Here is a 15,116-nt window from a genome sequence, read left to right on the forward strand (position 1 = left end):
ACAAAAATGACTATCTTTGTGTTGGCAAGTTAAAGGAACACCACTATGGTCATTAGTCTTTCTCATGGCTCTGCATTTTCTCACCTTTCTTGCTGGAGCGCCAGGTCTTAATGGGACTCTGGCTCTGAGCCACACTGCTCACACTCAGCTTGGGAGGCTCATTTTCTGGCTCCATGGTAATATGGCACGGCTATGGGTGCCACTTCTTATGTTTTTTTTAAGCAGGCACCTGAAGGTGGAAAACAACTCACAGTTAGCCATTTAGCAAACTGAAAAAATAACAACTAGTTTAAAGTATTTGTTCAGAATGATTTAATTAATCACAAACCCACTTCTCAATTTGACATGTACAAGTGAAAAGTGAAAAGCAGGCTCACTGGCACAAAGGTTGTGATGTATCTTACCTGCAGACAGCCTTGTCCCCTCTGCCAAATAGATCTCTCATGCCTTACAATTTGTGAGATTCTTTTGGCCAAAGGTTACAGTAGATGCCTGACTGGTGACACATTAATATCCCCTGTATTGCTGGTGAGCTTAAAGGCTCTTTTAAATTGCTTTCTGAATAAAGTCCTACTGATATCCTGTTTGACTGTAATTGTTAAGCATTGCCTTTAGGTTCTCTCTGAGTAAAGAATTTTCATAGCTTGTCAACAAGAATAAAATGGCCAGCATTTAGACAGAAGCACACAGTGCAATTCTACAATTTCTTATATGTGAATGCAGGGGCAGAAAGTTACAGAATAAGGCTTTGGCTATGAATGTACAAATTAAAACGTTATCACTAAATAATTGCTGATGCACATTAAAATGGTTTAGGAGAGACTGAAAACAGTTCATTGTCAGGGTGGAAGTACATTTTAAGAAATTAAGAGTGTACAGTTCAAGAATGGGAAAATAAGCTGTCTGGGTTATTGATCAGGTCACTGCACAGAAATGTAATAATATGTTTGGCTTTTCATCAAGGGCATGAGGTAATTCCTGCAACAGGATCCATTATGTGGTTCTGTGACTGGAGCTGGAAAGTAACAGAGATAAGTTTCCAGACAATGTTAATCTCAAAGGACTAAAGTGTATGCAGCGGGGGTGAAAGTGAGGCAGTTTTTCCTGTGAAAAAGGCAATGCAAGCATTTCTCCCTCAGTAACCATAGTTTTGTTAATGTTTAGTTCTATTATAGTTACATCTGTAGCTTCAGCATATTTAAGACAGGGCAGACATACCAGCCATGTTGTGTATTGTGCACAGTGGAAGCTTGGATCTGGAATTCACAAAAACGTATAGACATGAACACAACTGAGGTAGGTTCACTAAAGGAGTTTCCTTCCATACTAACAAGTGATTTTTCCTGTCCCCTCTTAAGGGCATGATTGAGGCAATGAGCCCCCTGTTTAGAGCCCCCTGTTAGCCTCACTCATGGTCATGCTACACTGCAAAAGACAATGAAATAAGCAGATGGGTTAAGCATATTAGCTCTAGTTCCTCTGATTCTGGGCTCCAACAGAGGATAAGGAGCTAGTGTGAAAGCGTGGACTTTTGTTAAGTTAGGTACACATAACATGGCTCTTTAAAATCCCAAGGGTGTTCTGAAATTGGACAACTGCAGAAGGTGGAGTCAGAGTTCACAAACTGCACAAGTTTTGAAATTGGGGAATCATATGTTGCATCACCTTGGCAGGCTTTGGCAACAAAGGGTTTGGGGCCATCTGGTGCTGCTCACGGGTCACTGATACCGTTACTGTAGGAATATGAAGCACTTTCCGTAACTTCAGGACATACAAAGTCACCTACTGTTTCCATCAGTCTGCACGGCTGGGTCTCTCTGTGTTTGTGCATCAGGAGGATGAACCTTTCCACTCAGGCAGAGGGAGGCCAGTCCATGGAGGCTGCGCTGGTCAAGGCCCCTGGCTACTACTTTGCGGAAGAGAAAAACTTATTAAGTTGAGTTTGAGTAAAAAAAAAAAAACACGGTTAAATGGGACACACTAGACATAATTCATGCATTTTTGTACCTCTTTTTTTTTTTACTGCAATGCTGATATCTGTTGTGTCAAAATGATGGTAAGACTAAAGAAAAACTCAATAAATAGTATTTAAATTATTATTTGAACTGCTTTCCACTTGGCTGTTTTTGAATTATCAAATCGTTTTAGGGGTCAGCACCTATCGTTTATTTCTGTCTTTGGTTTGTTTGATGCATGCACAGTTTGTTTCAGGGGCTTTTTTCATGCATCTGAGCCTGAGTCCTGGCAGATAAATACAGTCTGATACTTGGCAAAGGTTGAGTATGGCACTAATAGAGCCTGTGGCACACACTCATAAATCATTTGTGTAAATAAAGCATTTTGAGTGGGTTAAGACTGCTGCTACAGGCTCATCCATCTCTCAAGTTTGGCTGGTGCTTACACTGACAGACTGAACGCAGTGACAAATGTGACATACTTGTAAAATGGATAACGTTGCTGTGGGCAAGTTATGCCTGGCAGTTGTAGCTCAGCAGGTCCAGTCAACAGGAAACACTACAGGCTACACGAAGGCAATGATGAAACCCATGTCACCAGAGCCTGGTAGGTCACCTCCTCCATGAGATGCTAAAGGAAGACGTTCTGTCCTTGGCTCACATTTACCATTTCATTTCTAGCTGAGACCACAGGACATTCAGTAGGAAACAGCGATTCCACTTCTGTACAGTCCTGTTGGCATTTCTCTGAGGTTTCCTCAGTTTAGTGGTTTGTTCTCTGGCTGCTATGTAGTCCTTCCAGTCCTACTTTGTCTGCAGCTTATGTTCCATGGGAGTCCCACCACAGCATCTGGACTGTTATCTAGAAGAAACAAAGTTCTGCCTCTTGAGAGAGGATATATTTCTATGACCTTGACTGAGCCAGGCCCATATATTGTTAAAGCACTCTCACAGTTAAAACATGGAGGAAAACCAGGAGCATGAATTCCCCTTGAGCAACAGAGAGAATACCCAAATAGTATTGCTTATCTTGGGAGAGAATGTAGACAAAGACAATAAGCAGGACAGACAACTTTTTGTGAGGTTTTTTTTGTTTCTAAAATAAAGAAAATCTGAAAGACATAAAGCTATGCAGTTTCTGTGTGAGTGTATAAGCACAATGATTGGTGGTGGAACTGGCTGTGATGCAAGGGGCACCAGCTAAAATCTTGCCTTGGGCACCAAATTGGTCAGGGAATTGACAGAGTGCAACTGAATCAAGTTAAAGAGGCACTTTGCTATTAAAAATCCAGCGTATTTCACTGTGGTTATGGTGTTTCCTGGCTGATGTGCAGTGTTGGCTTTACGCCACACATACCACTTAGTGTTTGAGCCAAAAAGTTCCACTTTAGTCTCATCAAACCACAAAACCTTCTGCCATATCTTTCTAGTATCTTCCAAGTGATGTTTTGAAAAGTCTTTAAGGGGAAGCATGTGCTTTTTTTCAGCAAAGGCTTCTTCCTTGCCACTTTTCCATAAAGCCCCTTTTGGGATCCAACAGATTGGATGAGTTTATTAGACAATATCTTGCACCTGAGCAAGGTTAGCCTTGTGATTACGAAGGGTATGAATACTTTTCTCAAAGTTTTATTTTTATTTTTTTCTAAATTTTTTGAAAGGTTTTGGGTGTGTCTTTTGATTTACCACGATGTAAAATGCTGTGTAGACCAGCTGGAAAAAATCTTACTAATCTCACTAATCTTACTAACTTACTTACTGTCTAATATATTTTAAATTTGGAATCTGAGACAATAAATTGTGAAAACAATATTGGGGGCTGAATACCTTTTAAAGGCACTGTATGTCTGTGCTATTGTGCTGAACACTGCTGAAATAAAAACAGCTGTTTCATACTAACAGCAATTTCATGTCCTGTATTTCCTGAATATAGTGCCTTTAGAATAAAAAAAGTCCAGATGGAGCCATTAATTTCTCTCTATTGCTGTTACATCAATTAATGGGATTTGCATTAGTTTTGGTGTGACCCAGAAAGTTTTTCAGAACAAGAGATCCAGTTAGAGCCAAATAATGGAACAGATTAGAATTAGTAATGTTAGAATATTAAGCTGTGACTCCATTTTTACCAAATCCATGAAGATTTTCTGTTTTCAGAGGTACCAGGAAGAGAGCTTTGGCAGAGCATTGGTTATGCTTTAAAGAAATCTCTTTAAAATTAAAGGAAGGAAGGAAGTACTCGCACAAAATGAATCAAAAATTTATATGAAATTCAAAATCTCATCTAAATCTCCAGGGAACTTGACAAGGATGGAGACTGCCCTTGAAAGTGATATTACATGGAGGAAAGAAGGAGTCCCGAGGTTGTTACCTTAAATAAATGAAAGATTACCTTGAGTGGGAATATGTGTTCAGTGTGTTTTTGGAATAACAAGAGAGACTGCAGTGTCATGGCTTGGTCCTAAAAAGCAGGGAACCATTCTGAACCATTCTGAGCCTTGAATATGTTTCACTAGAGAAGGATGTATAGGCACACTCTAGCCCCTTTTCGAATTCAACCTCACTACCAATGCATATCTTCAGATTGTACAGGGCTAAATGTATGGTGCAATAGTTATAGGGACTGAGCAATATGTATATCCTGTTTTTCAGCCAGTGTACTTACAAAGAAGCATCGATGAAATCTTTGTTCAAAATAAAACTCTGATCTGGAGAATGTCAACTTTCAAGCATCCACCGAGGGTGAATTATACACTAATCACTTGATGGTAGACTTATGTTAAACAACGGTCTCTCACCAGCCAAAACATTGTTCTCGTTTTCAGTCTCTGAATTCCTCAGTATCTGGATTTATGAGCTGGTAAGTGCCCTGAGCTCACAAACAAAGGATGGCCCAACTTTCAGTGAACAGAGATTATTGAATATGAATTAAAGAATGAATTAAGTTGAAGTTAAATAAAGTTTAAAGTTACTTTCTTGCATTTTTGTTGTTAATATAAACGTGTATGCACCAACAGAATAAATATCCAGGAAAGCTTTTTTTTTCAGACGTAATTGAAAAAAATATCCCAGACTATTTCCCTGATATGAATCTTAACAGGAAATTAAAATGCCACATTCATTATGCATCATATTTTAAAAATTATAAAAACAATACTTTTAATATTCATAGGAAGCCTGGATTTAGAACTATATTGCCTTCATGAACAGAAAGGAAAATATTTGAAAGATGCAGGCACAGTTAAATCAGAGAAAAACAATTGGAGAAAGATTATTCTAATCATTACTATATTACTAATCATCTTACTTTGATACTTTGATCTTAAATGTAGCAAGGTTTGTAAATATTTCTGCTGTATAGTTGACACTATCTTAACCTCTTTGTCTATATATTGTGTAATTACAATATGCCACTTTTATATGTCCATTGTTTTTTTATGTCCATTGTTATTCAAATGATACAGCTCACTGAGATATATTTTAATTCTGGGAGCCCAGTTTCAAACAGAGGATCTGAACTTTTAGATTGAGTGGCCACGTTAATATCAACAAATTATAAGCAGAACAGGCTGGAAAATATACTAGGGTCCAGCAGAAGCACTTTTAAACATGACTGGCTCATGGTTTGCCAGATTGGTGTGCTTGACAAGTGAAATCACATCACACTGGACAGAAAACTGTTACATAAAGTGTATGAGAAGCTGGACCCAGCACTATTATGTCATTCAGTGAGGCACCATGCTTAGTAAGAGGTCTGGTGTGTGTCTGGTGGGGGGGTTGTGAAACACAGGAAGTATTACAGTAAATCAAGACTCAGTTGGTAGCTAAGTACGTCATTGTGAGAAACAGGGCTTCCCAGAATAAAATATATGAAAACATTCTTCAAGCAAGCGAAGTGGACACAAGAGAGTGAGGATCGTGGGATTAAAATACTATGTGCTGGACTGCACACTGGTTAGAGAAAAGGAAGGGAAAACACCACCATAGCTTGAGTAAGCACAAGCAAAAACAACACATTTTAAAACTAAATAATTTTAATTTGTTTATTCTTTGATGCTTGATGTGCAGGGGAAAATACAGTATTAATGTCCCATTGGCAGCAGGAGTTTATTCTAATAACTTATTCTTCAGCTTTGTATACATTTCTGGGTTTACTGCAAAGAGGACTGCATTAAAACACACACACACACACACACACATTTCTACCATTCACAGAAGAAAGTACACAGACACAAATTATGAAGAATGAAAATTCTCTATTGCTAATTGCAGTGTCTACTATAAATGCTGAATATTAGTAACAATGCATTTAGATTAAATGGTGTAATGGACCTAGAACTGCTCAGCTAATGACCTTGTTGGTAAGGGAATCTTTTACAGCTTCTTGACACCAACCTTACACTCCCAAATTGATTGGGTTTGGTTGGCGCTCATTGTGAAAAGGCAGCATAAAGCATCATTATAAGGCATTGACATCCTTGTGAATCACAAGTTAATGTTGTGCTCTCTAAAAATTTGCTCAAATCACCCAAAAGTTTTATGGATTTTATGGGTGACAAGTTCAGGAGTCCAAAAATTAATTATAATTCAAGCAGTCTTTGGGTAAAGAATCTACCCTGAGCAATAGTGGCTAATTTGCAGTACCATTACGTAGAGTTTAGAAGAGCTTGTCGTCAATGGAGGTTACTCATGACTGTGACAAAGGATTCCTAAACCACTGCAATATCCCGAGAGCTGTGTCCTGTGTTTTACTTTATGTGGCAGGGCTGTACGTTAATGGCACCTCTGTACCAGACGGCATAAGTATAAATTCACTTCAACATCCTGTAAATGGAGTTTGGAATGCACATGAGTGAGAAATGAACTGGGAGCTGAACATATTGACGTCTGCATTGTTCTCTACTTTTGCTATAGTGTTATCTTTATATCCATTTACAGTCGGCTGTGTTTAACGTGAGCAAAGTGGGAAAGAACGCATTGTATAAACAGTGAACACGCAAGGTAGACACTTTATGTTTGAGTGCTCAAGGGTAACAGTTTGAATTTGGAGCTGACAGTGTATGACGTTCAGTTTGTTAGCAAAAGCTACAACATTTTGCTGGGCATTTGTAAAATCCAACATTATGCAAGCAAAACGGGTCCTGACAAATAAGGGAATCAAGACAAGCGAATAATTCGCATGAGATTAGTGCATAGTTATAAAATATTTTCAAAGATGTATGCAATAGACCAGCAGAGTTCACTAAACTTTTAGCCTAGAGAACAACAGCACAAAAAAGTCAATACAACTTTGCAATCATCTATTTCAGAGGAAATCATGAAAACATGATTCATTGCCTTTTTCCCATATGAAATTAACTTACATATGTATTTTCTGAAAAAAAAAAATCAGCCAGACCAAATGGAGATCAGGACCATGGTTTCATGTCATTAATTTCCAGAGCATCCTAATTGTGTCAGATGATCTGGCTTCCCATGTAGAGCACAGCGTTAGCTGAGCCAAGTTGGCTTCTTAAACAAACATAAGATTATGTGGTCTTTTTTTCACATGACCCTTTAAAAAGGGGCTGCACAGTAGCAGCGTGCAACTCTGCATTCTTTGTGTAAACTGCCATTCAAATATAAATTACATACAATTTTCAGTTATTTCCTTAAAATATATGTAATTGGCAATTATTCCAGTAAGAGTTCTCAGAAATCTTCTTAGTTTGAAATCCTCAAGCCCCCAAGAGGCAAATTAGGATCAACATCTTACACTAACATCTACATTAATATCTGCACTATAGGCTTTTAGTGCAGAGGTTTCTTGAGAATCAGAGAGTGGGAATAGCATAAGGTTAGGAAAAAGGATGTATCAGAACAGAATCCATATGCATCATTTCCTTTGTTGCAAGCTGTCTAACTGACTTGAGTAAGCTGTGTCCTGTGTGCTTGACATACATGGATGGCTGGATGACAGGCTGATTCCCAAGGGCAGCACTGACATAATTTCTTTTCCATAAGGCTTTGTCACACTGATAACAGCTTGTGACTCACTTCAGGACATCCAACTTTCTCAAACATCTTTTAGATTCTCCAACATCCTTCTGCTCAGTCTGGGAAGCTTGTGGTTCACAGAGAGGACATGCTGTTTTGTACCTCACTAATCATTAGCAACAATCACTGACAATTTTATCTAATTAACAAATCATTACTGACTTATGCTTGAGAACACACAAAAATGATGACTGCTGATATATATTTTAAATACATCTACATACACCTGTTTGCCAAATGAAACCTCAGAGATAGTTGAGAGGGAACAGTGACTAATATGCTTGTGCCCGGTAAATCTGATTTGATCAGAGACATTGATAAGGAAATTTGAAATGAGGAAATAATCAGCCTTTTTCATCCTCTGCCAATGAACAAATAGAAAAATGCAATTAAAAGCACATGTTTGCAAGACCCCTGGAAGACTTCAGGGGGAGAGAGACTTGGACAAATATACCAAATGTGCTGTGTGTTCCAGACCTCTTGACTAATTTCATAGTCAAAACATAAGTGGGAACATTTGTTTGTTTTTTGATTGTGGGAATACTTAGATTTTAAGATGTGGCATAATATTATTTTTATTTGTGAAACAACCATTGGAGCCTTTCATAGCTTCTTTGCTATGAAACCATTGGATGCTTATTTAAGGTCGGGATTGACAAGTCTTTCTTTAACACTGTGCACTTTAGAGATTAACACATTTTCACCAATACTTAAAGTTACAGTGGTCAAACATTAATGGTGTCACAGTTAACATTTTTATAAATAACAATACATCAGTGAGGTCTGCTCTCCTAATTAAATTCACTGTCAGCATTTCTCTCTTAAATGTGGCACTGTCCATGAAAGGGGCACTGCAGTTGTTTTGTCTTACAGCATTACACATACAAAACTTCTAACGTGGCCAGCATATCATATTACTTACTGCCACCATTACTTTATCCTAAGGTTTTCATGTCTTTTTAACTGTCCAAGTTTTAGATTAATTGATAATGCAGCAATAATGAAACAAGAATCCAGACAGAAACTGCAAGTGGTTGGCCATCTGGTAATGCCCTCACTTAAGAAATTGTGTGACAATGAATTCAGAAAAATCCCAATACTGTGATCCTGTAAACACTATGTTAATATTTAAACCAGGTCCTATCTGAATGGTATTAAAATAGACATAAATATTTTACAGATTGTTTCTAGTATTCCAGTGGTGTAACTGAATGCGTGCTTGGGGACGCTCTCCAAAGGGGGCGGGTTCCAAAAAAAAAGGCAACAGCGCAGAGCTGTGTCTCAGCGCAGTGTATTTCAACGTGTAAGCATCCCCTCTTTCCTGCTGTCTAAAACTTACGGGGGTACGGCACCGCTCTGTTCTTCGCAGGATGACTGAAAACCAAAACCAGAAGTCATAGACCTGGAATAAAAAATACATAGCATTATCACTGGATATGGACCTCTGTTGACTACGACGGTTTAGGTACCTACTCACAGGACACTTTAGTATTTAAAATAAATGGAGACTTCTGGACTGAGAGGCATGAGCGACGCGCACAACAGAACATCAATTGTTCTCCCCATCGTCCCTGCCATCCCCGTGTTCATGTTCGTAGTCGGTGTCGTAGGGAACATTACCGCAATAGCTGTGCTATCTAAATCTAAGCGAGAGCGCAAAGAGTCCGCCTTCTATACCCTGGTGTGCGGCTTGGCAGTTACGGATTTGCTTGGTACTTGTCTTGCCAGCCCAATTACCATAGCCACCTACATGGACAACAAGTGGCCAGGAACTCTGTGCGAATTCCATTCTTTTCTTCTCCTATTTTTTGGAGTGGCGGGTTTGAGCATCATCTGCGCGATGTCTGCTGAGCGCTACCTCGCCATAAGCCATCCATACTCTTACAAAAGATGGTCCATTGACCAGCACGTCGCGCGCTGGTCCTTATTTGCAATTTACGCTGGGAACGTTCTGTTTTGTTGTCTCCCTCTGATGGGGTTTAGCGAAAGCGTACACCAACCGCCGGACACTTGGTGTTTCATCGACTGGCGGTCAGAGAAACCGCTACACGTCTTCTATTCTTTCTTGTACGCTGGCGTTAGTTCACTCCTTATGTTAGTGACAGTGGCTTGCAATGTCGCTCTGTGTTGGACGCTGCTGGTGATGCGCCGCAGAAGTAGAAGCCGACTTGTCCCAAGACCAAGTATTAAGGACCATTGGAGAGCGCTTTCTTCGGGTGTGGAGATCCAGATGATGATACTGCTCGTCGTCACTTCTTTGGTGGTTTTGGTTTGTTCAACCCCGCTTGTGGTAAGGACCTTTGACTTTTTCTGCCATGTTGTAGGCTACTGACAGTTCATATACAGTGCATTTTGGTCGGCTAATGGAATTCTGTGGGTTTAGCTGGATGTTAAGTAAGGATAGTGCGAAGGAATGTAGGCCTATTTACAGTTATAAGATGTAAATGACAATTATAACATCAATTCAAGAACTTGAATATGTATAATATACACGTCGCACCTCTGTCGCGGGTACATCTTTAAATTGTCAATGTCTCGTTGCAGGTCCGCGTATTCATCAATCAGATAACGCTGGTATGGGATGGGGACGCAGACCTGCAGGCTATTCGCCTTGCTTCCATCAACCCCATTCTTGACCCTTGGGTGTACATCCTTATTAGACGAAGCGTCTTCCATAAACTTCTAGGCCTCTGGCGGTGGAATTTGCGAGGGCGCAAAAATTCGGTCTTGCCCGACAGACCACAACCGACAGTACAGTATCTGTTGGAGAAAAGCTACGCTTCCGTGTTCATTCGACCCACTGAACTTCTGGGCTGTACTGATCTCGAAAACACATCTTCTACGACCGATGCTGTCTTTTACATTGAGGAAACGGAACGAGCTAAGTGATTTCATAGAAGGCATACCCAACCCTGACCATGTATCGTCTCCGAACGTTTTTACCGGTATGTTTTAATATTTCCATGAACAATGTTTTCTTGATACGTAAAACAGACTGTGCTTAACTAAGGTGCTTATTTATAGTAGGCCTATGAGAAAGGATATAAGTTCGTTTAACTGCCAACTGATTTTTTTTAACATTCTCCGATGAAACAAGTTTACTTTCACAACAAAATATTCCTGAAAAGTTTAATAAATGAAAGATAGCCTACAAAGATTTTTTTGCATTTTTAATTTATTTTCACCATTTAAAACAGGAAATTACTAAACGTAAGCATAGGACCGTGCAAGGATGTTCTTGCTTATAGTTTTCAGTACCTAGACACCATAAATAAAAATCTATAAACAGTGGTTCAGTAAAAATGCTGTTTTGCTCTTAAAATAACCGAAACACATAATCAAACTGAAATCTGCATTCTGCACAGTAACCTTAAAGAATCCCCCCATTCAAATAATGTACATTTTAGAAAATAAAACAAAATCCATGACAAAATGCCCCAGACTTATAATTTTTAAATAACAGAAAAAATCTCAGTAAAAACACCACGCTTACATGCAATACAACATTCATTGTTTTATTTATTCATGAATTCCGAATTCATCTTATCGTAAATAGCTTATTTAACGAAATTCTCTAATAAATTGTATTCCGAAAAAGTGGTGGGGTATTGTTAACTTTCCGACAAATAAAGGAACATTAGGCATATAAACATAATAATCAGAATTCCGAGCTCATTCGCAGTGACCTAATGTTCCAATGTTATTTCATTATGATTTTATCTGGAAACGCAGCTGGCAAGTGCAGCCTAGCCTACGGCAAGAGGCAAGATTTTCTGGCAAAATTAGCAGAAAATCGGGGAAAATCGACAAAAGGTTTCTGTAACCTATGGATGCTATGGAAACACGTATGGTATAAAGACAAGAGAAGCCTCAACTCGAACCCTCTTATTAAGCCACACAATCTTATTAAGCAATGGTCTGATCCTCATTTGAAGAAAATCTTACGAAGATTTGTTCAGCCACTAACATTCCAGTTTACCTATATTGTCATACAGCGGACTCCGAGTGGTGTAACTGCTGAAGTTACACAAATACATCTTATTGTTGAGATAAATTTGAAACTGACACATTGACAACTATAGGCTACACTGGCCTACGTTTAAAGTATTGCGTGCGTGCGTGCAAACGTGGTGCGTATAATTTATTACCATACGGATCAGAACATCCATGTCTCGCTGTGAAATATTATGTAGCCTATCTTGTTTGCTTTAAGATCCTATCGCACACGCAGAATCATATAGGCTAGCCTACTTCATATATGAATTAGTTAAATCAGTTACGTTTCCTCTGAAAGAGACTGCGAAATTCACATGTATTTGTGTATTATTTGCACCAAAGAACCCATAACCATTGAAGAACTAAGTGCAATCCTATTCACAACCAGAATAAATGACTTAAGTTCCGTTTTTAGTGAAGTGGTAACCGTATCTCATAATGCATGTCGGGATACGCAATTACAGGATTTTAAAATGAGACATGGTAATTACTCAACCACACATTCTTCTCCATGTATGAATTGTTTGCTTTAACTTATTAATAAAATGTCGTGTTTTCCTTCTCTACACCTTAAGCACCAAGAACCCCTGGTCGCCACTTTTCAACAGCACTAAACTAAGGCATACAATGATGAGTAATCGCGATGGTACTGTCAATGTCAAGATTATCCAGATTATTTTCAGTTAAGATTTAAATACAATTAGATATTTTCAAAAAGGACAAGGTATAATGATCTATTTCGTCATACTTTGTGTGATGGGCTTCTAAACTGAACGCTCTGTGGAGGCCTGTAGATATTCAATATGACCGTAAAGTTGTCCCTCTGGTGTCCCAAGACAGTATCTACATCAAACGGAACAGTGATCATCACGATCCGATTTAGTTCAAGAGTAAAGCGGTTCAGCCTCAACTTAAAGGAGTGCCCAACGATTTCAGTTTACTTCCAGTCGAAAGTAAACGTAACAAAAAGTAACACTGCAGCGAGATAACGTCCAGTCACACCCCCCCCCCCCCCCCCCCCCCCCCCCGAAAAAAAACACTATATATGTACAGTAAGGGAAAGAAATTTAGTATCAGTAGCCTGAAGCTACTGCAGCGGTCAGTGCACTCTTGCTTAATGCAAATACAGTTGTTCTGACACATAGCTACAGCCGTCAAAACGGATTAGCCTAATTCATTTGAAGAGAGCATGCACGAGCATGCTTTTGTCAAATTCGCAATTATATACGATCATTTTCAGAAATTACAAACCAAATCAGGCATAATTCTGTGACGCATGTAGGTGAGGGGGGCATATGCTATGCAGTGTACGTAATGCAGTGTCATTGCAATGTATTAAAACATGTCGTAGCTACAAGCAGACACACAGCGTCTGTAAAACCGTCAAATAAGATTAAGGAGATTGGAAGAATAACGCGAGTGGCCACAATAACCACGTTCTCGGGGATAAAATCATGAACAAAACATGGCTTGAAAATCAGCTGTAATTCATTCACTCTCAATAAAATTAACTATTTCAGGTTTTGGAAAAGGTGTATTCTTTTCACACTGACACATCTGAAATAGCCACTTAAAACAATACCAATAAAAGCAATAAAGGTCTGTTCTTTTAACTGGTGTGTATGAAATGGACAGTGTGTAAGAAACAAGTCAATAGCTCCAATGCTGGCAACAGTCAGCTGCAACTGCAGTAGGGCTCATCATTATAAACAGGCTTGGCTGTAAAATGTTAAAATGTTACACCAGGTTAATACCTTAATGTAGATCTTCAATGTCATGAAAAAGTTAAAAATGTTGAGAAGCTGAAATATTACTTTCATTTCACTCATTTAATTAAGCTGATGTATAAAAGTAATTTAGTTTTCTGACATGCCACACTTTGCAGTTCAAAGGGGCAAAAAAGAAGCCTCTAAATCCATGAAAAACAACCTGTAAGAACTCTCTAACCGTTATACCAGGCACCAAGCACAGAGAGACATTTGCGAAGCAAACAGCTCCCAGGAAGAAGGCCCTGTTACTGCTCTGCGGCAGTACTGCAAACGATGCATATGTAGTCTATGCAGATAAAACAACACAGCTATGACACTAGAATGGATGCATGGAGTAGGTCTACAATTTACAGCTGCCTGAAATTTTGCCATCTTTACAGGCCTACAGGTGACTGTTGCAGACTCCGGTGTGAAATGTCCCCTTTCATAATTGACACTAGCTCAAATACAGTATATGCATCAGATGGGGACTGCTGATCCCCCTCCCCCCCCCCCAAACACACGCACACGCACACGCACACACACACACACACACACACACACACAAACAAACAAATGCACACACACATATGCATGCAACCTTGCACGCACACATGTGCACATGCACACACAAAAGCAGCAGTACTGTAGTGAGCTTTACAGACCTATCACTACATTCTCTCAGTTCTAGCAGCATTCACTAAGTACAGGGAAGCTCTATAACAGCAGGAGGGGAAATTCACTTGAAATCATGAACAGTACATGACAGCATTAGTACCATCTGCTTTATATATCACCATGTATTTTAAAACCTTTTTTCTAGAGAACCCTGTTAAAGGACCTGGAAATCAATGCCCTCCTACAATTATACTAATCAGGTACAACATTCTGTATTACACTACATTATTCATTTGGTGTTTGTTGGCATAGCTGAAGCAGCAGGCAAATTATAGCTTTTGTGCCCAAATCAAAGGGATACAAAAAGGAAGAATTCAGGTACTCTTAAGAATTAGATTTGTGAGTTACTCACTTATGTACCAAAAGACATCATGAAGTGAGACCACAGAAGTAGCCTATACTACTCTTAACAACTACATTTGACCCTCATCCAGCAAGGTCAAATCTAGCCCAGCAAAATAACAATGCTGTTCAGAAATATCTGTTCTGTATTACTCTACCATTATAACATATATTGATATTAGCAGTGGAATGCAACACCACATCCTAAACATATTATAATATACTGTTCTCCTGCAAACTTACAAGTTACTAAGGTACATATATTTTATATCTTTTTTATCAAAGTGGGAAAACATACCTAATGTCTGAACTGACCTGGCTTAGATGGCACTTCACTATTCATCTGTAGTGCTTCAAACAAATTTTA

The 15,116-nt window shown here is 39.0% G+C and overlaps 1 protein-coding gene across 1 annotated transcript; it reads left to right on the forward strand.

The window, feature by feature from the left end:
- The first annotated feature begins 9,494 nt into the window (after positions 1–9,494).
- LOC118771382 (prostaglandin E2 receptor EP4 subtype-like) lies at positions 9,495–10,874 on the forward strand. The gene is made up of 2 exons (XM_036519366.1): positions 9,495–10,275; positions 10,530–10,874. The coding sequence occupies exons 1-2, from the start codon at positions 9,511–9,513 to the stop codon at positions 10,872–10,874; spliced, it is 1,110 nt and encodes a 369-aa protein (XP_036375259.1). The 5' UTR covers positions 9,495–9,510.
- Positions 10,875–15,116: the final 4,242 nt, after the last annotated feature.

This window comes from Megalops cyprinoides, chromosome 2 (assembly GCF_013368585.1).
Source record: "Megalops cyprinoides isolate fMegCyp1 chromosome 2, fMegCyp1.pri, whole genome shotgun sequence".
Taxonomy (NCBI): Eukaryota; Metazoa; Chordata; class Actinopteri; order Elopiformes; family Megalopidae; genus Megalops; species Megalops cyprinoides.

Bases quoted from the DNA above. Each gene is read 5' to 3' on its own strand.
- LOC118771382 (XM_036519366.1), top strand. From the start codon at position 9,511: ATGAGCGACGCGCACAACAGAACATCAATTGTTCTCCCCATCGTCCCT. The intron at 10,276-10,529 runs GTAAGGACCTTT...GTCTCGTTGCAG, and splicing joins TTTGTTCAACCCCGCTTGTG to GTCCGCGTATTCATCAATCA.